This window comes from Cololabis saira, chromosome 4 (assembly GCF_033807715.1).
Source record: "Cololabis saira isolate AMF1-May2022 chromosome 4, fColSai1.1, whole genome shotgun sequence".
NCBI classification, from domain to species: domain Eukaryota; kingdom Metazoa; phylum Chordata; class Actinopteri; order Beloniformes; family Belonidae; genus Cololabis; species Cololabis saira.
Window position 1 is genome coordinate 616,137 of NC_084590.1, and position 25,053 is coordinate 641,189.

At 41.5% G+C, this 25,053-nt stretch overlaps 1 protein-coding gene across 6 annotated transcripts in view; it reads right to left on the reverse strand.

The window, feature by feature from the left end:
• The window catches only part of crk (v-crk avian sarcoma virus CT10 oncogene homolog), a 54,466-nt gene extending 29,687 nt beyond the window's left edge, over window positions 1-24,779 (reverse strand). Inside the window, exons 1-6 of one of the 6 annotated variants that reach the window (XR_009782476.1) lie at window positions 24,262-24,779; window positions 21,374-21,951; window positions 20,918-20,979; window positions 19,988-20,825; window positions 18,315-18,368; window positions 4,133-4,187 (exon numbers count right to left, since the gene is read on the reverse strand). Coding sequence is in view for 3 of the 6 variants with exons in the window: in XM_061718641.1 (XP_061574625.1) it covers window positions 4,050-4,187; window positions 18,315-18,368; window positions 21,374-21,951; window positions 24,262-24,481 (990 nt within the window). In the remaining 3 variants the exon portion in view is untranslated. Of the gene's footprint in view, window positions 1-744; window positions 4,188-18,232; window positions 18,369-19,987; window positions 20,826-20,917; window positions 20,980-21,373; window positions 21,952-24,261 lie in introns of those variants that run through there. The other 5 variants (XR_009782474.1, XM_061718641.1, XR_009782475.1 and 2 more) reach the window with 5 other exon arrangements.
• Between the last annotated feature and the right edge of the window lie 274 nt (window positions 24,780-25,053).

Sequence of the window (25,053 nt, forward strand, 5' to 3'; positions counted from 1 at the left end):
TGAATTATGTATTAATTGTCTCCAGATTTAGTAATTGTGAATGTTAAATATAATATTCAGATAAAGAAATATTATTTTGAATGCAAGTTCATTTTGAAACCATGCATTGTGCAAACTTAATGAAGTTGATATTGACCTACTTTTAATAAAACACGCCATAATGACAAAGCACCACTTTCCACCAAGATTTCCTTATTTGAATATTATATTAAGCATTGAGCACAACCATTTTAGTCCATAGTAGCCAGTTATAAAAATATTATACATTTTTTTTTTTTTTTTCAACAAACACCCCCTTTTTTGAAATATGACCAGGGGCCACATAAAAGCTCCTGGCGGGCCGCATGTGGCCCGCGGGCCGCCAATTGAATATGCCTTAGAGCATTAACGCAGGAGCTTTCGTATGGAGTTGGCAAGTTCTCCCAGTGCTTGCATAGGCTTTCTCCAAGTACTCCAGATTCCTCCCACTGTCCCGAAACATGTATCAGGTTAATCAGTGATTCTAAACTGCCCGTGTTTCCCTGCGCTGGACTGAGACTTGTCCAGTGTGGACTGCTGTCTTTAGCTGGAAGTGAGCTGGACCGGCTGCAGGAGTTCCCCTTTATCCTAAAAAGGAATGTGTAGGCATGGATACTTATATAATGAATGGATGAATGGATGGATGGATGGATGGATGGATGGATGGATGGATGGATGGATATAAATTCCAAACAATTCCACATAAAAAAGTACTCATAATCCCAATTTATTAAAAAAAAAAACAAAACAAAAAAAAAATACAACAAAGTATTTGTGGCCTTCTTTCCCCATGTGTTATATACCCTTAAATGCCATATTTTTCTGCACCCCCTTGAAGCTAAAAATCAACACTTTAACCACATTTTATTTAAAACCCGGCCATTTTCCAAATACTTCTAGACCTAACTGTGATTAAGAAAAACATGTGCACGTCTCTTGAATGTCATTCTGCTTATAGGGAAGCCCATGGCTTAACTTCCCCTCTGATATTGTGTGCATGTAATTTTGTTCTGTAAGTAAGTGATTTTGGAAAATAAATAAATAAAAATATTCTAAATATATTGAAAACTCCAATACATTAAATAAATTGGTTTTCATGGGTTTGACTTTATTTACTAGTATATTAACACATTACATGCTACAGAAAATAAAAAGGTAATTTCAGTCATCTTAAAAGGATAGTGTTGATAAAATGGCACATTTTGATATTACACAATTTCCACAGGCATTTTGCCACTTGTTCCATTGTATAAAAGAAAATGAATGACCACATGCAGAAGTTTAAAAAAAACAAAAAAAAACAAAACCTATGGATGTTCATTGGCAACACAGTTTAAGCAGCTGTGAGTGACAGAGAAGCTGGGTTTGATTGGAAATACTCAAATCAAAGTGGACTGGTAAAAGCTGGCAGAAAATATGTTAATTTATCCAAACCACTGCCCCCCTCTCGAAACAAAACAAAACTAAACGGCTTGGCTTTATAACCAAATCTAAATGTAATCAGGTCAGAGCATTTCAGGGAGAGAGACTTCTTGTGGGCACAAATGAAAATTGTCAGCCTACAACAATAGAGCATACAGTGTTTGATGCAATGATAACAATGCAAATAATAAAAAAAGGACAAAAAAAAGGAAAACACTTTTTTTCTAACACTCATCACCAGTGGAACAATATGTCACTTTTAGGAAGTCCTGGATGTGTTTGCAGAGCTACTTAAGGTGACTACAGATACATGACAGGAAGCCTCACAGGTTGATTCAGTGTTCACTCTGGTAAAAGTATAAGTTACAAAACTAGCCTGTGATAAGTGTCAGGTGTCCAAAAACTAAAATGCAACCCCCAATTTAAGGTTTCTTACTTGTTAATGGAGAAGGCTTTAAATAAAAGACCTATACGTGAATAAATGCAAAAGGTTCTAATCACTGAGGTGACAAGATTATAACATACTTAAAAAAGGGTAAAAGAGATCTCTCTTTCCTTTGACACATATCTGAACAAACAGCCATGTGCTTTGCTAAGGTTTATTCAGTGACCTACCGTAAATGGAGAGCATTCATACATGGAGACTATTCTAACTAGCATGGACTGCCTACATTCATTCTGCTCAATCATTTACACCAGAGGAGAAATTAAGAATATGTGGCCGTGTGAGAGCTGGGTGTATTTAGATCTAAGCGTCAGTTCATTCTACACAACCAAACCATCATTCACTCCCAACATTCAGATATTAAAAAAAAGAGCAACCCCTGTAATAAAGATGAATATAAAGAAAAAAAAACATAACATCTAGCAAGAAAAGATAACCACATAGTACATCATTTAATAACAATGTCCTATTTATATTACAAAAGACTACTTTGTTGGAGGTGATGTTTGGAAGAAGAAGGTGTGAGGATGTAGTGCTGTCTGTTGCTCGCTTCAATTCAATGCAATTCTATTTATATAGTGTCTATTATAAGACAAGTTGTCTCTAGGATCTTTCCAGAGACCCAGAACATAAACCCCCAATCAATTATTACATAAACCATGGCAGGTAAAAACCCCCAGAGGGAGAAAAACCTTAAGCCAAACAGTGGCAAGAAAAACTCCCCTTTAGGAGGAATCCAGGACCTGGACCTGGACCATAAGGGGGACCCTCCTGCTGAAGGCCAGCTGGGCAGAGCAGGAAAAGAGAGAACAGACAGAGAGAATGAAGAATGCTCTTGCAGTTTCCATAAACACCTACTCAACTGTTGCTTTCAGCCACTGGGCTTGAAAGTAGAGTGGATCAGTCTTTGGTTTCCTCCTTGACAAGAACTGTGCACCCCCAGCTGACTGAATACTTTCATCTTTACAAAACATTGGAATCTTGAGCAAAATCATCATCTTCCTTTGAAAATGCTGTGAATTATTTGATACCTCCTGACTTGGCTTTTTAGAATCTTGTTCACCTAAAGCAATGCTGAATTCATGTCCAGAAAGATACATGATTTTCCAACAGCAAACACAATATGGCTGCAATTTGGTATTCAGAAAAAGTCAGAAAACACTTGATTTTATTTTCTGATTTAAGTAATTAAAACCCCATAATATTATCATTGTCCCATGACTTTCATATGTTCTATGATGATATCTCCATCAATAAGGTACTAGTTTACACAATGGAAAAGTTAATGTTTAAAAATAATGCTGTTTGACTGAGGCTGACAGATTTCGTTATATGCATGCACTGTTACCATGTCATCAATAAGCAAATTGTGAAATTAAAAAGTAAAAAACATAGCTGAACATTTTGGGAAAACATCTGTATTTTCTTGGCAGATGAGAATATCCAGCTGTGATGTTTGTATGAATTCACATCCAGCATGCAGCTACCAACACTGGAAAATGGTATCACCTTGATTTTTGTTTTTCCAACCAAGAAACATTTACATTTAGCCGCTGACTATTTTTTAATGCAAACATAAATACCGATCTTCGCATCCAACTGATTACAGGACAGGAAATAAGCCTTTTAAAAATGTTGAGCTCCTCTTTCAAACACCAGCATTTGTAAATTTTAAAAACAAAAAACGAACAATGGTGGCACCTTATAAGCTTTAAAGAATCACAAACTGTTCCCATTTTACATGAATACAGCATAAGTTACCATACAATGCTGTTGCCATGGTGACAGATGACAAAGAAAAGGATGACGAGGAAGAAAGGAGGAGGAAAAAAGTTGTCACCAATTGGCACCAATACAAGAGGAAGGAGTGAGAGTAGGGAAGGGTCTCCCTAAGAGAACGTGTTTTACTGCGTCACCGCAGGAACAACACAGAGATCTGAAGCTGCTCACAGAGTTAATGTCCCTGTAGGGGTGGAGGGGGGGATTATTTAGGAATCTCACTGGTCCAATAAGGCTCTGTTTTGCTTTCATTGATTTTCTGAAGTACTAGGTGCAGGTGAAAGCTGGAGAGATGCTGAGTGAGGGGTGGAGCGGGTGTGAGTGGCACAGGGAGGGAGGAGAATGGTCTGATACTAGTGTCCAAGTAGCAGCCCAGCGGCCACTCTCAGCTGACTTCATCCTCAGCGTTGTGCTGCTCCAGGAGCTTCACATGTGTGAATGGAAAATGGCCACGTTTGCCTTTACATTCCCCCTCCCACTGGCCATTCACATTTATTTTAGTCACCTTCACCATGTCACCCACCTGAGGAGAGAAGGGAGAAATATGTGACTATGGAACTCTGTGCACAGCAAAAACAAGTGACATGCAACTCATCCACTCCAAGCCAATATATTGATATAATATAGAGAGGAAACTGTAGGTGGTTCAATCACTTGAGATGACTGGCAATTTTGGTTTATTCTTTGCCGCAACAATTGTAAAAATTTGAGATCCACCAATTCTTGCATTCCGATCCAATTGGATCAGAAAGACTGATCAACCGCCTGACAAGGAATACTAATCCCAATGTCAAAGGGGGTTTGGTGATAATGGTTTTAAATAGTAGATTTCAAAGAAAAGTGCAAAGAATTGTAAACCCCAAAAAACAAACAGCATTATTCTTCTACCCCTTCAAATAATAATGGTTGATCTGAACAGTGTCAAGTAGAGCTATTGCTATTTCAACAATAAAAACAAAGGTTTGAATTTGAATGGAATCATTTTGACAGATGTTGTTAGTTCAATATCTGATCAGCAGACGACTCCAAGCTACACACCATCAGTATCCAAGAGATATTCTGTAACATCGCAAGAATGCCTTCCCATTGTAAACAAATGAAGTATAAAAAATGTTTTATCTTTGTGTTCTGTGGCTTTTGTGATCTGTTGTCTTTTTTGTCTTTCTCCTCATTTACCAACAACATTGACCTGTCAAATGAGCATATCCATACACAGATCACTTTTGACATGTACTTGAAGGAAACCCAACACCAACATACAGATAGTTCTCTTATAGCTCATATATGATGATGAGTTATAAGTGACATTTTGAATTTACCCGTGTAAGTGCAGAATGTATGTGCAGATTTAAAAATAAAAACTTCAAAATGGCATTCATAATTCCTCTAAAGCCATGATCATGTCTTCAGTTTGTGCCTTATGTCTGACCACCTAATGGAACTTACTGGCATGTGAAAAAAGACATTTTGCTTTGGAAATGCAAATAAACTTGTAACAAATGTATGGTCTTAAAATGTTCATTGTGATGTTGCTGCTGGGGGGAATCAGGCGTGACTACATTTGACCACATATCAATGAACCTGAGCAAGCATGGCCTAAACAACAATTCCAAAGTTCAAGTCCATGAGGATAATGTCTGAACAGTCAAAGGAATAATATCATGAACATCTCAAAGACTAAGGAACTGGTGATGGACCAGTCCTGTTAGGAGCTGTTAGGAGCGGAGGAGGTGGAGGTCGTGCAGACCTCTAAATATCTTGGGCTGTGGACTGGACAAGCAACACGAGGAAGCTGTACAAGGCGGCCCGGAGCAGGATGTACTTCCTGAGTACTTCTATCCGTCTGTGGTGGCCGGCGTCCTGCCCGGAGTCCTGCCCTACGCCCTTGTGTGCTGGGGAGGGAGCACTGCAAGGGCAGACCTCTCCAGGTTGGAGAAGCTGATCTGGTTGGGACGAAGCTGGACCCTCTGGAGACGGTGGCAGGGAGGAGAACTGTGCACAATCTCCTGGCTATCCTGGACAACGCCAGCCCTCTGCACATCAGCAGCCGGAGGAGCCGGTTCAGTGAGAGGCTTCTCCAAAGTGCAGGACCAACAGACTGAGGAACTCCTTCGTCCCCCGTGCCATCAAACTGTTCAAGTCCTCGCTGGGGAGGAGGAGGGCAAAGGAGAACTGAAGACCAGAGGGACTGTGGGGGGTCAGTCAGTGAGTCTGACCAAAAACACACCGGACAGTGCAATATCTTTGTGCAATATTACATAACACACTTTTTTCTTTTTTATCCATATTTTATTTCTGGCACTGCACTTTTTTTTTTTTTTAATTTCTATTTTTGTTTTTATCTTTTATCTTTATATGGGTGTTTGGTTTTTGGGGTGTTTTATTTGTATATGACAGTGCTTAGTGTGTGAGATGGAAACCTCCCAAAAGGGATCAATAAAGTCATCTGAATCTGATTACAAGTGTTATTTTGCAATACATGTTTTTAAGCCCCTGTGTACCCTTTTTGTGTTCTACCTGCACCTAATGATGGCAAACAACATAAAAATATATAAAGCAGGATTAAATTTTTTCTGGCTCACTGACCTTTTGCCTCTGACTCTTTTTGATTCCTGACAGCAATTGTAACAACAGAAAAGGAGTCGGACAGGAATGGAACAATAGAGCGGAGCACGCTTTGATGAAGTACAAAATGATGTGAAAATGCATTGGTTATCTGCAACCACACTGGTCAAATCTTTGGAAAAAAAAACAGCAAGCAGATCTAAAGAAAAGCCAAAAATAAAAAATGAAGAAAGCCAAAACAGGTGGCCTTATGGACCACTATGTAAGAGAGACAGGCAACTTGGTAAGTCAATATACTGTACATTTACTTGTTCAATATTTAAACAAAGCATTAGCTCTTAGCAACTTTTACCATAGTCATATGAATTCCAAACATAAATAAGAACAGTTCAAAATGTTTCCTAGTTGATTATTGAGTCAGTAATTAAATGAGTGTTTAACATGACATGTTTAGAAGGGTTTTATGTTTATGTAAGCAAAGTTCAACATCACTGGTGCCAGAAGTTTCAATCATAGAAGTAGCAGCTTTTTTTGCTAAATTCAATTAAAAAATACTTTATTAATCCCTAAAAGGAAATGAATGTTTGCAGAAGTCATTAAAGTCTCTTCAAAGAGACATTGTAGGTTATCCAATTCAATTTTATTCATGTAGCTTGTATTGTAGCTCTTACACTACAAGTTGTCTCTAGGATCTTTCCAGAGACCCAGAGCACGACCGCCCAGGAATGTTAAACAATGACAGGTAAAAACTCCTGTAGTGGTCTATTTTGCAGCGGATCTGAAGAAACCTCTGACTGAAGACACTCCATTGTTGTGTCCCTGTGTTGTGAGGAGGAAGCAGTCTGAAATAGGCCCATGTTGAAAAAAAAAAATCGATTTTCCGATTCCAAATCGATTCTCTTTTTTTTTTTTTTTTTTTCTTCACCTTGTCTGCACACATATTAATGATTGATACCATGACGGTAGAAACCAAAGGCATATATATGTGTTTTATTACTATATTTAATATATATACACATATGCATACACATACATAAATATACACATACAAACCCAGTGATTTTTTTTGGGGGGGGGGGGGGGGGACGACATCCACTGCCAATCCAGGAAGCAGGGACACACGGAGACACGTCAAGCACTGGAAATCTGCAACAAAAAAACCACAAACAAAACACGAAACCGGCACGGAGCCGACCAAAGCACGAACAGCAATCGACCCAAATCTTGAGATCTGATCGCAGTCTGAGCTAAGCTAAACCCCAAAAACGACAGAGCAAGCATGCAGGTGAACAAGCCAGTGTGTATGTCTGTGCGTGTATGCGTGTATGTATATGATCATGCGTGCGTGTGTGTGTGTGTGTGTGTGTGTGTGTGTGCGTGCGTACATGTCTTTGTGGCTATGTGTGTGTGTGTATGTATATGTTTGTGTTGCGCCCCGCCTCGGAGGCAGCGGGGGGGACCGGAGACAGGCCCGGAGAGAGGGAACCCCCCAAAAGGGCAATACCCGCGCAGGCCCGACAACGGAGGGCCCCAGGGCATCCCAGGGCATCCCAGGGCATCCCATTCATTCATCCATTCACCTATCCGATACCTATACTAATAATAAGATATACTATACACAATAATAATAATAATAATAATAATAATAATAATAATAATAATCTTTGTATAATATAATATTGATAAATTATTAAGTTTTGTTGTCCTGCCAATGGAGGCTCAAATCCTCCATGGCAGGACCCTTCCACACCGCATTCTCACCCACACAGACACACAGTCACGCACCGTTTCCCCCTCCCCGGGGGGGGTCCAGCACCGCCAGAGGGAACGCGGGTGATGTGGGACCCCCTCCCGCCCCTGGTGTTGAGTGCATGTGATTAATGCCATAAAAACAGGGAGGGGGAGGGCCAAGTATCGATTTGACACCGACCCCCCCCCCCCCCCCGAACTACGTGTCCTTGTCAAATGTATTTATTAAGTGTTGAATGTGCAGTGTCTACATTGCTGTTAAATACGTGAGGCGGGGAGTGCCGGGCCACGCGGGACAATGCCCCCCACGACCCGGACCCCCCGCCCCATCGCCTATGTGCGTATGAATCGTGTAGGGGGGGAAGGAGGGGGAGCAGAGGCCGAAGCCAGGAAGCAGGACCAGCAGAGCCGGCCCTGGTAAGACACCCACGCTCCCCCACCGGCCATCCAGTAGACGGGGGCCGGCCCTCCGAGCTGGGCCAGGGCCCCACCGTACCTCCACGGGCGCCCCCGGAGCCCCCAGAGGGAAAGGGGAAAAGGTCCAACATCCCCCCATTCATACTGACAACATAAGACATAGACACCTGGGAATGGTGCCACCCCGCCGACGCGCCCGCCCGTGCACCCCCCGGCCAGGGGAGGCCCGCTCCAAATCGATTCTCATATTAATTCCTAAAAATTGATTCGTATGTCTAAAGATTGTTTTTTTCATCATTACATTTTCGCCCTGTGAACTATAATCCCAGTAGTCATGTAATTGAATTCACACATGCGCTGGGTGTGAGATTATCAAATAATGAAGATGGCGTCGAAGAGTAGCGGTAGCGTTAACAAAGTGCCGGTTTTGAAAACTCCTGAAAGGACTAAATTAACTTTTCTTTTGAGAGAACGCAGAGCCTACGGCCGGAGCTTGCACCATTTTTTCGTAGCGGTGTATCGCGTCATTCAGGCAGCCAATCAGCACAGAGCCTCATTATCATAGCCCCGTCCACTCAGAATCCCGCATAGATAATGAGGTTAGAGAATGGGAAGATAAAGACATGGCTCAGAGGCTGAATTTCTAATTTATATAGAAAAAACAATCAAAAGCTTGTTTTTAAGACATTCAAGGCCTGTTTAAAATAGACATTAAATGCCATAATAGGTCCCCTTTAATCTTTCCCTCAGGTTGATCTCTGACAGGCAAGAAACTTATGCATTTTGATTACATTTGGCAAAGTGGGCCCATGCAAAACCTAGAAACATAAGAACTCTGCCCCCCGTTAATGATCTTTTTTAAAAAGATTTTCAACATCGTCTTTTTTATCGATACCATAGATTTTTTTAAATAAGTATTCACTCTGGTATGGATGCTGTGTTGCTTTTTAGCAACTGTTATGATGAGTAACCATACCAATTAATGAGTTGTTTACAAAAGAGCAGCCAAATTATACTCAGATTGAGACTCCAAATCCCCCACGAGTTGAAGATGAGACATCATGGATGTAAAACAAGAGTAAAGTGGAGAGAAAGGAAGAGGAAGTTGAAACCAGCATGTCCAACTGTAATAATGTCTCCACAGACCTGTGACAGCTTCACCTCTCTGTTGAACCAGGTAAACGACTTCTTCGCTTGATTGCGGATGACACGACTGTTGTGGGTCTCATCAGTAATGGGGACAAAACAGACTAGGAGTAAGATTAGCCACCTTACCATTGGGTTCATACACTGCATTTAATTCTTGCCTATGCTCCCATCAGGAAAACTGTGCCAACCATCACAATAACCATCAAATCCCAGCCTGAGGATGCCTCACAGCAGCTGCACGACTGTTTTTACAGGACAAACTGGGATGTCTTTGAACATCAGGACCTGGAGGTATTTACAGACAGTGTGGTGTGCTACATAAAGAACTGTATAGACACTGTAGCTGTAGAAAAATGCTTCCGGGTCTTCCCCAACCAGAAGCCTTGGATGAATCGGGAGGTCCAGCTTCTGCTAAAGATCAGGAATACCGCCTTCAGGTCTGGGGACAGGACCATCTACAGCACAGCCCGATCTAACCTGAAAAGTTGTTGTTGCCGTCCCTGACCCACCAGTCTGGCCCTCGGCAGGAGGGTCCCCCCTGATGAGCCTGGTCCTGCTCAAGGTTTCTTCCCTCCTAAAGGGGAGTTTTTCCTTGCCACTGTTTGGCTTAAGGTTTTTCTCCCACTAGGGGAGTTTTTACCTGCCATTGTTTATGTAATAACTGCTCGGGGGTCATGTTCTGGGTATGGGTCTCTGTAAAGCGTCTAGAGACAACTCTGTTGTATTAGACGCTATATAAATAAAATTGAATTGAAATTGAATTGAAAAAGAGGCATCAGCGTGACCAAGTCTGACTACAGGGGAGGATAGAGGGCTATCTTGACAGTAATAACAGCCGCCAGGTGTGGCAGGGAATCCAGAATCTCACCAACTACAGGGCCAACCTTGCAGCAGCTGCAGAGGCGACGCCTCACTGGCAGAGGAACTGAACCTCTTCTTTGCCCGCTTCCAGGTGAAGCCAACAGAGGCAGCCACACTGCACGAGCGTCCCACAACACCGCAACCCTTGTCGTGGAGGAGCACGAGGTGAGGCGCACACTGCGGGCTGTCAACCCAAGGAAGGGTGCTGGACTCGATGGCGTCCCTGGACGTGTCCTTAGCTGGCTGGTGTCTTTACCAGTCCCATCAACCAGTCCCTGGCCCTGTCCACTGTCCCATCCCCCTACTCAAGAAACTTCACATCTCAAGCTGTAATGATTACTGGCCAGTGGCACTCACCCCAGTGGTGATGAAGTGTTTTGAAAAACTGGTCTGGGGGTCACATCACAGCGCTTCTCCCTACTGGCTTTGATCTCCACCAGTTTGCCTACAGAGCCACTAAATCCACAGAGGAAGCTGTAACCGCAGCCCTCCATGCTGCTCTGTCACACCTCGAGCAGCAGGGTCCAATGTGCGGATGCTATTTGTGGACTACAGCTTTTAATACCAACTTCCCTCACAGACTGGTTGACAAACTAGGGGACGTGAGTCTCCCTCACTCCACCTGCATGTGCATTAAGAGCTTCCTGACCAGTTGACACTCTGTATTGTGTTGCACATGTCAGAATTGACAATACGAGTATACTTGACTTCCCCAACTTTGCTGCGTCTCTGCCCAGTTTTCAGACAATATGGCCGCCCGTCCTTCTCACACAGCGTGTGCCGTGGTCTGAGCACAGCACCTTGCCGGAAAGTACAGGCGCCTGCTGCTGCAGGGAGCGCCAATATGCCAATTCCCAACACAGTGACATGATAGATAATAGAAAACACTTTTTTTCTTTTTAGTGCTCGTGCCGCTCCCCATGTGTCACGAATAAATGCCGCCCGGTGTGGCTGCCCGGTTCGCCCGTGTGTGATGTCATCAGATCTGCCGTTGCTAAGCTACAGACAACAACCCAGCATGTTTCTAGCAGTCACATGATTTCATGTATCTCTCTCTCTGTCACATTTCAAACATTTTAAGTTTGTCAAGTGTTCCACCAGAGAAAACAAACATTAAGAATAGTTTAATGTAAGAGATGCATACAGATCCTCTGCACGACCTGCTCTCTGTGAGGCCGATCATAATCTGGTCTTTTTCTCCACCAGTTACAAACGCATCACCCAGACGCAACCTGTAACCAAAAAGGCTGAGGAGGTGGTCACAGGAAGCCGTAGAAACTCTGCAGGGGCATTTTCAGGCTACAGATTGGGGTGTTCTCTGTGAGCCACATGGAGAATGCATTAATGTGATGACTTAGTGTGGCTGATTATATCAGCTTCTATGTGGACAACATCATCCCCACAAGAACAGTGAAGTGCTTCCCTAATAACAAACCATGGATCACCAGTGACCCAAAAAAGATTCTCAATAAGTAAAAAGAGCCCCAGGGGAGAGAGACAGATAATTATTGAGACAGTAAAAAAACAACTGAAAGTCAAGATTAGAGACAACAAGGGGGTGTATATGAGGAAGCTAGATAAGCAGCTCCAGCAGAAGAATGTAAGAGGTGTGGGGTCGGTGATCAGGTTCGGTTCAGAAACAACCTCAACATCCTTCTCTCCCGCCCCAGCCAAACAGACCTCCCTTGAGCCACAGCTTCCCTGTCACAACTCAGCTCTTTGTCACACTTTCAATCATGGATCTTGGTGCTGCTCCATCATTGTCTTCTACCACAACAGGATATGCTGGGCCTCCTCCACCTCCCCTCCTGCCTGTATGTCTCTAGCAGTCAGTTGAAGAGGCAATTGGAGAGACTGAACTAGATCAAGGCTGCAGGTCTGGATAGCGCCAGCCATAGAGTCCTGGAAGCCTGTGTGGATCAGCTATGTGGGATTCAACAGTATCTCATTTCTCCAACCTTAGCCTGAACCAGAAGAAAATTCCAGTCCTGTGGAAGACTCATCTCTCTCATCTAACTGACTACATACCTGTAGCCCTAACATCCCACATCATGAAAGTCCTGGAGACACTTTTATTAGCTCATTATACACCTACTTGAACGAACCCACAGTCATCTGGACAAAGCAGCTGGATGTTGTTTATATTCTATACATCTGTCATGAAGAGTGCCATCACATCTCCAGTCATTGGGGGAGCAGTATCAGAGCCAGTGACTTATAAAAACTGAACACACTGATAAAGAAGGCTGGCTTGTTCTGGATTGTTCTGGAGATCCTGGAGCTGGTTGTGCAAAGGAGTATACTTCATAAAATGATCATGGACAACCGCGAGGATCCTCTTCACAACACAGTAATTCAGCAACAGTCTTCACTCATAGACTTCTTCAGATCCGCTGCAGCACAGACCGCTACAGGACACCCTTTCTGCTGACAGCAATAACTTAGTACAATTAATCTTTGAAGAGTATTAAATCGTGAAAATGCAACCATTCATTTCCCTTCTGGAATAATTAAGTATTTTTTAACTGACTTTGAATTAGATGAATCGTAAAACTGGCCTTTCCACCACTTTTGGCTGTATTTATTTTCCTCCAAATTTTGCTAAGTAAAAGTCTCCAACTGTATTATACAAAAATATACAAACTTGATCAACAAACTTTGATTTTCTTCAGAAAAAAAAACTAAACTGTCACATCCCTGAAAAAATTCAGAAAAAAAAACACCCTTAAAAAAAAAATGTGGACCATTTTGCATGCAAGCTGGAGTCGCAAAACATTGACCACCATTAACCACCCCGAACACAAACAGAACCACCTCAGATAGAACCATAACCACCTCAAACGCACAAATAAATGGGCAGTTGGCATGCACATATCAAAAATGTCCTGATTTTTTTTTGTTATTCTTGTCAGTGGCAGCACATATTGCAATGGGCTCAATAGCGCCACCTACTTCATGTTTTTCGACGAGCCCGACAATATGCTTTGTGTCTGTTGTATCAGAATAAGACCTACAAAAATGTCTCTTGGACCCATGCTCTAACTCAAACAGGAAATCCAGCATTTTGAACAGAAAATATAATTTTTCATGTATTTTGGTCATTTCCAGGTCTCGTACTTTAACAATTTGATCAGATTGGATCAAAACCTTTTTTGTACAATCTTCTAGACACATGGTAGACACTAAAAGTTTTTACCAGAGGGCTTGACCGTAATGATGCGGCGAAGTTTGAGGTCATTTTGTAGACTCTCTATGAAACAACAATTGGGTGCAACTCAGCCATACAGTCTTTGATCTGGTCCACAACTGATGTGTATGATTATAGTCTGAGCCTGAAGACATCTACGTATGGTGGAATATTTAGGATTGATTGTAGTGCCACCTGCTTGCAACAGGAAATGTAATGTTTCCTATTATGCATCCAGGCTAAAAGCGAGATAAGCCGATACATCTCAAACCTGGTCAAACAGTAGACAAAGTTCAGAGTTTTGCCATGAACATAAAAGTTGTTCTAACTTGCACATACTTTGTCCAATCTGACTCAAAGGTCGTGCATTTAATGAAGCTTTAATGAAGCTTCCATTCTGAACAAGTGGATATGACAATCTTGGATGAACTCCATAGCGCCACCTTCTGATGAAAGGACAATGTTTTTTTTGCCACATTATGTCCTGTAATTACGCCGCGCTTAATAAAGATCAGCCTGAAATTAGTACTGAATGTACACAAAACTGTCACCTAACACTTAAAGTTCCATGGATTTACAACTAAGGTGCTTGTGTCATTCGCCATGAAACAGGAAGTTGATGTTTTTGCCACACACACACACGACAAAAATTCATTAAAAAAAAATCACCTCTTTAATCCTGGGAGGAGAGATTCAAGGATCACATTCCTTTCACAAAAAGCGATAGAGAAGTTATTCCAATTTGCCCATGCCTTGTCCAATCTGAACCAATATTTGTATATTTAAGGGAACTTCCATTCTGAACAAGAATCCGGGATTCCCCTTCATTTTGTCACATTATGTCCTGTATTTACGATGTGCTTCATCAGATCATCCTGAGATTATGTGCCTTATGTCATTTGCCATGAAACAGGAAATGGATGGTTTTGAAATTCATTCAAAACTCTTTTTGTCCTTGAGAGGGGAGATTCAAGGATCAGATCCCATTCACCAAGGTCAAAATTTCATAGACTTCAACATAGAACTTCATCACTCTATACTTTTGAGAATGTTAAATCATACCGAATATTATATCACTTAGTTCAATAAATCCTGTGAGTTTCGTTCAGATCAGTCAAATGTTAAATATACAGTTACATTTTTAAATTTTGGATACAAAACATATATTTTTATGACATTTAATTCTTGATTCACTGTCACCGAAGTTAGGGGAAATATATCTCTAGATGTCAGAATGATTCCTAAATTTATACAGAATTTTACAAACTTTTGAACTTTGATGAATTTCTTTAACCATTATAGAAATATTTGCTGTTTACAATCAGCAGAGAAGCAGGGGCAGATATAACATTTTTGGGTCTTACACCGTGTTAATGGTCGTAACTCAGCCATACATTGTTTAATGTGGCCCAAATTTGGTGCATATGATTGGAGTCCAACTTTGAACACATCTGCAGGAAATGGTTTAGTGCCACTGGCTGGCACCAAGAAACATGCATTGTATTACATTTTGCATTGTCCGAGAGACTTCAGATTTTCTGTGTGTGATCAGAGTTGTGCTCCCCCTCACAGAAATAATGAGGATGATGCCTCACAGAAATAATGATGATGATGCCTCACAGAAATAATAGTTAGTGTACATTTAATGGGCAAAGTCTTTCCATAATAATGTAATTACCTCAAAATATTTGTTTCCCTTGAAAATATGGAACAGTTGCATGTCCTTTTGGGTTTAAAACCTGACTGCAAATATTTTCAGTCAAACTTTCAAGCAAAGTCCTTATATGTGTATAAAAAGTTGAAAAAAAAAACCATTAATGATTTTTCTTTTTTTTAAAAATATTTTTATCCCGGTTTTTTCCCCATTTTATCACCCAGTGCTCCTACCTGACAGTCCTGGGCATTGCCATCCTCTACCAACCCCGGGAGGGCCCTGCACTGAGCTCAGGTCTCCTCCTTAACCTGAGGAGTGAGCAGGCCGCATCTTTTCACCAGATAGGGTGGGGTTTCTGCAGCCGGACGTAGCGCATGGAAGGATCACGTTATTCCGGCCAGATCCTCCCCACCCCATCTGGCGCCCCGGTTGGCCAGAGGGGGCATGTGTAGCCCAGGACTGTGTGCATGTTTTTGTGAGGGTAGCTCACCTTGCTACCCAAGGGAACACGGGGAGAATATGCAAACTCCACACAGAAAGATCCTTTCGCCAACCCCACCCAGGGTGTGGGCACTGAAGTCATGGGGAAACTAACACGCACTTCAGCGCCCACAGCGTCCCCGGCGGGAATTGAACCAAGGACCTTCTTGCTGTGAGACGGCTGCACTACCTGCTGCGCCACCGTGCCCCACATTAATGATTTTTCTAAAGCATGACAATTATTTGTTTATTAAATGAAACGTGAGATAAAAGTGAACAAAAAGGAAAACAAAGCAGTTTACAACAGAAAACTAGAGATGCACCGATCGATCGGCAACCGATCGGTATCGGCCCAATAATGGCCCTATCGGATTTGATCGGATATCGGAAAATAATAGTTCAAACCGGGCCGATCTGATGACGTTTACAACAACAAACCGCCGCCAGCATTGCGATCCCAGATCTCAGACCCAGGTCTCCCAAGGGGGCGTGGCCCGGCCACGCCCCCTGATTATAAAATCCTGATTATAAAATCATTTCAACACAACGAAGCTGATAGGACATTTGAAAGTTTCTCACACGAAGGAGTATATTGAGTTGTCCTTGTTGGCTGCCGCTAAGGCAGAGGAGCGCAGCAACGCCGCTAACTCACCCATAACAGAGACCTATAAACGACAGCAACAACAGCAACAAAAATAAAGAACTACATGGCTTTCTGTTGGAGAAGACATCGGGTTTAAACGCATAGTTAGCTGCTTGGATCCACGCTGCAGAGTCCTAAATATTTCACTGATGAATGCCCGCCCGAGCTATCACACTATATACAGTCAAATGAGAATCTCAATCAAAAACAGTACACACAAAACACTTCCAGTGCAGTTCTTTAGAAATTATTTTTTTTAACTCCTCTGCTATTCTTCAACCACACATTGCATCTAACGTAGTCCGCCGAAGCATCGTTCCACTTGTTTCTTTGAATGTTTTGCCAGCATCAACAGAGTGTATCACATTTAAGTAGTATTTCAGACCCGTGAAACTGCAATAATAATAATAATAATAATAATAAGACAGTTCAGCATAGCAGTGGTTACACTTTGGCTCTGTCGACTGCGCCGTCTTTAAAATGAAAATGTAAAAGTTCTGAACCGTTCTCTATGTTTATTTATCCCGCTATCTTCCTCTCTTTTCTTTTCTGACGGTTTCCATTTCCTGTGAGCAGTGCAGCAATAAGCACCATTCTAGGCTCAACACAACGGACTTTTACTAAATAAAAGCCAGAGAGCAATGGACGTTTACAATAAAACAATAAATAATAAAAACTGCATAGAGAGAAAAATAATTGTCAACGATAACGAATTTAGATTAATGCATTAACGTGCTCAGCCATTACACACGCACACATTATATATATATATATATATATATATATATATATATATATATAAAAATCAACACACTTATACACACATACACTCACACATACAGTGGATACAAAAATTCTACACACCCCTGTTCCGATGCCAGGTTTTTGTCATGTAAAAACATTATTTTTAGTGTGACCTATAACCTGTGCAACACAATTGAAAATCAAACAGAAATATTTCAGGGAGGTAAAGTAAAAATAAACTGAGATAATATGGTTGCATAAATCTGCACACCCTTTTATAACTGGGGATGTGGCTGTGTTCAAATGTAATCATGTACATTCAAACTCATGTTAAATTGGAGTCAGCACACACCTGTCACCAAATAAAGTGCTTCTGATCAACCCCAAATAAAGTTCAGCGGTTCTAGGAGGCTTTTCCTGACAGCTTTGTAGTCACATCTTCCAGCACAAGCCATGATCTGCAGAGAGCTTCCAAAGCATCAGAGAGATCTCATCATTCAAAGATGTCAGTCAGGTGAAGGCTACAAAAGAACTTCCCAGGAATGAAATATACCATGGAACACAGTGAAGACCGTCATCATCAAGTGGAGAAAATATGGCACAACAGTGACATTACCGTCCGTAATACTGCCGTCCAAAATTGATAAGACGAGAAGAAAACTGGTTAGGGAGGCTGCCAAGAGGCCGACAGCAACACTGAAAAAGCTGCAGGAATTTCTGGCAAGTACTGGCTGTGTAGTACAGGTGACAAAAATCTCCCATCTTCTTCATATGTGTCAAGATGGAACCCTTATCATGCAAAGAAAAAGATCCAAAAATGGCCAGTTTTCATATATTGGTACTAGGAGTGGGCGATATGGCCCTAAAATATCACGACATTTCAAGCAATTTTGGTGATATGACACAATATTTTTATTAATATGACATTTTCAAAATATTTTAATTTCAAAGAACATGCAATTGTACACAATTAAGTGTTATGACTGTATTTGTCAGCATAAAACACATATGCACTTAAAATATTAAACGTCAAAGACTGTTCACTGCAGTAAAAGAACAAATAACAAAAACAACCCTCAACATGTCACAAACAAGTTTGTCTTCAAATATTCAGCATAAAATTGTAAGGAGGCAGTTTCAGCTCTTTCTGTTAATCCTGAAGTGCTTGCTGCCTCTTCCAGCTGAAAGAAAACATACTTACGATCTTCTTGCAAACTCCCACAGCAATGTCAATCCTCGGGTCTTTGACTTCTCTCTGCATCAGTGAGTGAGCGAGGGCAAGAGTGAGATTTTTTTAAATTATTTTAGCATGAAAAATATTTTTTTTTCTTCCATTTGTGTGATTAGCATTTCAGTGAAAATGAACAAACATTTTTACAATATTATTTTAGTGTTAAGAAGTGTCAATGTTAAGTTTGATCATTTTCTTTGAGCGTTTACATGGGAAGTTGAATTCCTCTTTAATTCAGAATTAAAATTTAATCCGATTTAAAATGAGTAAAAATTACCATGTAAACACCTAATTCCGAATGAAAATGGCCTTTCCGAATTAAACTTAATCCCGAAGTAAGTGGCTGGTTTATTCTGATTTTAAATCCTAATAGAATAATTCCGTGATCATGTTTACACTCATTCCTCTTTAATTAATTCTTTGTTTCTGCTCGTTCCCTGCCCGTCTGTCTCCATGACGCTTATATTCCACGCTGGGCTGGTTTTCCAAACAAAGTTTCAAGATGGCAGCACGCAGTAAACGCTGGTCAAGAGCAGAGACCATTTATTTAATAAAAAGAAATCATTAAAAGAACAGATGGAAACAGGAAACATAAAACTTGTGAGCTTTTCAAAGTTGTAGCGGCTAAGTTTGTTTTTCTTCCGGTAGTTTAATTTCCGGTCCGCCCCCCTATCCAATCAGAACCTTCCCAACCCCCAGACCTGTAGAGGAATTGGAGAAAGACCATCAAACATGTTTTCCATGTAAACCTTAATTTGGAATTACTATTTCCATGTAAACTCGAAGGAAAATAGTTTATCGTAATAATTAATTCTAAATTAAAAAACATCATGTAACCGTGGCCTTTTTGTAGTTGAGCAGGCCATGTTATCTGATGACATCGCCTACAGTACCCAAAAGCTTAGCATTGTTACAGCATGCGCATAACAGTTCAAGTTGTTGATACTTGGGAACAGTCATAAATTGTGTTTCTATTACCCTTTTGCACAAAGGAAACATAGAATGAATGATAGAGGTAGCTCTGAGGGGGTTGGCGTTTCAATGGAAGCGTGTTTTTCTAATAAACATAAAGCTTGTATCTCATCCTGCGAGACATCTCTTCAAAAGAAAATCTCAACATTGAAGAAGATGGACAAAAACATCTTTAGTCTTTGACAAATTATTGCGACCCCCACTACGGCTGTTAAGAAACTGCAAGATGATAAAGGCAGCAGATGATCAATGAAATTATTATTCAGAGGTAAAGCCCCTAATGTAATGCATAATGAATAAGACGTGTTAAAGCACAACTTCATCGTATTAATGAGGCCAAAAACAGCTGGGAACTAGATTTTGATTACTTTAAATTTGACAGGCTACATCGCCTTCAGCGCGGCTAGAGACATGGAAATGCAGTAAAAGAGCTTCCATTACACTTTTGCATTAAAGTGAATTATCAAATCGCCTGAAAAACCACCTCCTGGAACCGCAATAAGGTTTTTGCAAAATTTGGGAGTTTTTTCAAATTTGGGTTTGGTGAAAAAATGTGGGTTTTGCGCAAATCTAGAGGTAATGGAAACCTGATTATAGACTCAGCAGTTCATTAATAAAATATGAAAGTACAACACATGGGATCGTGAAGTAATAGATGGATACAAACTTACCGATGGCAATTTGAAGATGATGCCCAAAGCATGATAGTCTTGTCCAGTCATTCAGTCTGACAGCTTTTTGAAAACATTTGCCCCGCTATCTGCATTAATGCACATTTGTTTCTTTTCGTTTAAATTCCACATCTGGAGAAAGTCCATCAAACTGTGGGGAATACCCCCCCCCCCGGAGTGTTTGTTGGGGACATAACTCGTCTCAAAGGGGGCATTATGAAGCTTCTACTCCCCATGGATGTAGTGAACGGTCAGCTTAGATAGGCCTTTCTCGTTCTACTTGAGCGTGAATAAGTCCATGGTGGAAGCGTAGTCGTCTGCAGAGCTCAGGGAGAGGGCAACCTTATATTATGGAACTGTTCTCTATATAGAGCCAGGAGAAATATGTCCTTGATGGGCTGTCATGTCTTGGGTCCAGCTTTTCAACGAGCTTTCTTTTGCCAAACAAATGGTGACTGCTTCAAGGTTGTCTTTCCAGCGTTTGCTTTTGTTGTCATACAAAGTACATCTAGTAAAATATGCAGCGACGTCATTTTGAACAAACGCACTGTTTTGTGTTGTGGCTAGCATTAGCCACTGAGCACTTCTCTTGAGCTTTTACACACCGCTTATTGGGTCGGGTGCTTGTGTCTGAGCTGTTGAAATAATTTCGATGCATTTCCTCCTTTTGTTAATACAGTCTTCTTGCATTGTTCGTTCTGTTCCTCTGTATTCACGCCACTTTCACACCACCGAAGTCGCTCCATTTCTGGGAATTAACTCTTCCTCTAAACTTTTTTCAGCCATGCTTGCTCTCCACTGCTGTTCTTGCGTCCAGGTGAGAATCATTTGCGACATGCTGCATAAGTGTACGTGAAATGCATTACATCATTATGTCAACAAGTCAGAATACCGCGATATGAAATCTTCATACCTTATTAATAATTGTACCTGTATTATCGTGAACAATACGACTTGGCCCACCCCTAATTGGTACCCTATTTGGTTCAAATCTGGAAGAAATATCAAGTGGTCCTGAATTAACTTAAATCCAAAAGGACAAAACCAAATTTTAAAGAACCATTTTGGACAGAATTTAAGCAGTTTAATCCATTGTCACAGGGCAGACTATGCAGAATACAAATTAAATGACCAGATTAGAAACCAAGAAACCAGCAGTTAGCAGAGCCATGATTCCTTTTCCCACAGCTCAACAAATACTGAGAAAAACAATAACCAAAGGCATAATGAGGAACGAAAACCAAAAAATGTGAACAAAGTATTGATAAGCCTAAAGGACTGATGTGGTCCCTCTTCCCAATCATTTTCTGTCCTTCAACAGATTTCCGAGGAAGGAAAAAAAGACAAGTAAGGGGATGAACAAAAAGTACATATATCCATATTTACCTCTAAAGCCAGAGCAGTCTTGTCGTAGGCATTAGGCACCCTTTTCTGTATGGCCCTGGCATAGACAGGTCCATTCTGGAGATTTGGTAAAGGAGTGGGCTGGGCGTACTGGCTGGGGTCTCCTTGCAGCGGTGCACCAGACGCAGAGCCATCAGAGTTCCCATGCATCCCCCCTGGGGGTCCACCGGGCATGCCGGGTCCTGCTACCGAACCCGGAGACGCTGGTCTGTACTTCTCCACATATGGCACAGGAATCATCCCTGTTCGGCCCTCAGAGTTCTGGGCGTTCCACCACTGCTCCTCTGGCTTCTCAAGAACTCGAAGAATATCTCCCTTCCTAAATGGAAGATCCTCCTCATCGTTTCCAGGGAAATCGAAGAGCGCTCTGACATACTCATCCTCCAGGCGTGTCGGGGGGCCTCCACCGAGGCCAACACTCATGCAGGAGGGATGCTTGGACTTGTTAATGGGTTCTATCAATGTGGTGGTATCCAAGTAGTGGATTTTATAGAACTCAAGCAGAGCAGGAAGCGCATCAAATTCCTGGTCACCAATACGGAACCTTGGATGGGACAAACCTGGTCAAAATGGGGGAGGAATAGAGGGAAAATTGGAAACAAAATAATCAGTTTTCTTTCTCAAAAGTCACCACTTGTTCTAATATACTCAGAATATTGAAACATCAACCTAGGCTATTTATGGAGCCAGGCATGATGGTGGTGATGTCCAGAATAAGTAGATTGCCCTTTAATGTTCATATTTCACATATTTCCCTCAACATGTTAATTTACTCCCACCAATGAAAGATCTATGCATGTCTGAAAAAGAAAAGGGATATACAAGCAATATATATATAATATATTCTGCCATTCCAAATCAACAGTGGATCCGTAGCAGATGTAATATGTTTCTAAAAGTATGTCAAAAACCGAAATATAAGATAAAAACATTAAAAAATATCTCAGGATGTCTGCAACACATATTATCTCACACCATCATTAAAGCCCATCGTTTTTAAGTTTTATGAAAAAAAGAACGTGTTCCATATAGATGTGCCTTGTCGTATCATTTTTATTAGGGCCCGAGCACTTAAGGTGCGGGTATGGTTCTGCGTCACACACACGCGGAGCACACGGCGCACCCGTGACGCCATCACGAATCGTTCAGAGTTCACCGTCTCTCCATTTGGTCGCGGTGCAGTACCCCCCGCGGCCACTAGTTAGCGATCTTTTTCTGAATGGTTTATCCGACTTTTTCCGGTCACAGTAAATCAAAGAAATAAGGACAACTATTGTGCAAAAAACAAAAACAAAAAAAATCACATATAAACGAAGAAAAAAGCCCTGGAAGTTCACTACTGATTCAAACCGGAAACCGGAAATGCTTCTCTTTCAAACGAACCAATCACAGCCCTCTCGGTCTGCGTGTGGTCGGCGTCTCCTCGACGCGTAGTTACAATTTTCGGGAGGTGCACGTCAGTGACGGCGCATATGACGGCGTGTCCTCTGCGTGTACAAAAACCACACGCCGTAGGCACGGCGTCGTTTTGACGCAGAACCATAATTCAGCCTTTACAGTGCCCTATTGTATCTGTGGGAATTTTCTTCTTTCTTTCTTTCTTTCTTTCTTTCTTTCTTTCTTTCTCCGGCTCAACAGCGCCCCCTAGAAAACTTTGTGCCTCAAGCCCCACAATACGGTTTGACGTACATGCACGAAAATCGGTACACACCTGTATCATGTCGCAACTTAAAGAAAAGTCTCTTGGCGCCATGGCCCAAACCGAACAGGAAGTCGGCGCAATTTATGCCATTTCCTCGGCAGTTAATACGGCCCGAACCGTAACGTGCACCCAGGTGTGTTATACATCAAAATATCCTCATCAAAAGCATCCTGCGACGACGCGCATTACTTTTCGCAGTCAAAAGCGTTACCGTGGCAACGATAGAAGCCAAAAAGCGCGCCCCCCCTTCGTTTGATTGGTCCATATTTGATAGTTCCTACTTTCTGCCATAACTTTTGAATGGTTTGACATAAAGACTCGTGCGTAGTGTCATCAGACTCGGTTTTGAGTACTTGACCTTCATTGGCCTGAATTAGCCCCGCCCCTTCTTCTGATTGGTCGATATGTGATAGTTCCTACTTTCTGCCATAACTTTTGAATGGTTTGGTATAGAGAGTCGTGGCTGGTGTCATCCACTAAATGTTCAGGCCTGAAGAATCTACATGCAAGTCATACAAGCTTCCACTGCAGCCTGAACGTGCACAGGGGTGTGAGGGCCCGTTCATCGCTGCTTGCAACTTTAATTATTATTATTATTGTTATTATTATTAGATTAAATTCAACTTTATTGTCATTGCACATGTCAAAAGTACAGGGCAACGAAATGCAGTTAGCATCTAACCAGAAGTGCTTATGCAGTGAAATAAACACACACACACATATATATATGTATATATATATATATATATATATATATATATATATATATATATATATATATATATATATATATATATATGTACATAGTGCAGATTAATAAATAACTGTTGTTTTAAGGTGCAGGTCCGATATGAATGAATGATAATATATATTATGAACTGATGAGTTGTGATTATATGATTTACACAGATTGAAATACAGTATATACATGAGTGTGGAGGTATTTACAGTAGTGCAAGGAGGTAGTTAAAAGGTAAAAAGGTCAAAAGTCCAGTGCAATTCTATTATGTACATTATTATTATATAGCGCCAAACTAAATAATGTCTTGCTGTCTGGCCCATACTGGAGATGGGAAAAGGCATTATTGCGCATATTTGGTGCAAACCCTGCAGAAATGTCCCATTCCCTGTGTGAGTGTCTCCACGCCCCCCACCCATGGGTGCTCACCTGGCCCGGACTGCCGGTTGTTGCTGATACTGTTAATGATGTAATGGGAGACTTTGGAGTTCTCGGACACGGACAGCACGTAGTCCCCGGGGCTGGTGATGGAGTCCCGCACCAGGAACACGCCGTGTCTCTGCCCCTGCAGCAGGGACACCGCCTCCTGCCGGCTCAGCCGGCCCCAGTACCAGGCTCCACGGTCCTCCGCGTCGAAATTACCGGCCATTCTCAACCACGGCCTTTCCTTCTCTCCCTCCCGTTATCCACAGGCCGACCCTTCAACTCATACAAAAACTTTAGCGCCTAGAGCTCGTTCAGTGAACAGGCGACATCTGCAGCTCAGCCGTGCGGGCATCAATCCGCCGATCCAGCCGTCAAGTCACGCAATAAAACGGATCTTACTTTGTTTATATAGCCGGACTTCAAATCCAGCAATCATACAATGCCGTACGAAGCCAGAATTATAGCTTCAAACCAGCCTACGATGACAACTTACTTCAAAAACTGAAATGGCGGATACGTAAAAACAAAAAAGGGCCCCACTCACCGGATATGACGTCATGTTAAACGCAGTGCACTCAAAAGCGTCTTGTTAAATAAATTATGACGGCGTTAAACTCTCGATTTAATCTAAAATATATATATATATTATTATATTATATAATAATTATAATTATGTATATATTTTTATAATTATAATTTACGATTATCATATTCAGAAACACAATGCCTTTATCTGAAACCTCGACTCGTTTACATTATACAGGACTGTCTCAGAAAATTTGAATATTGTGATTT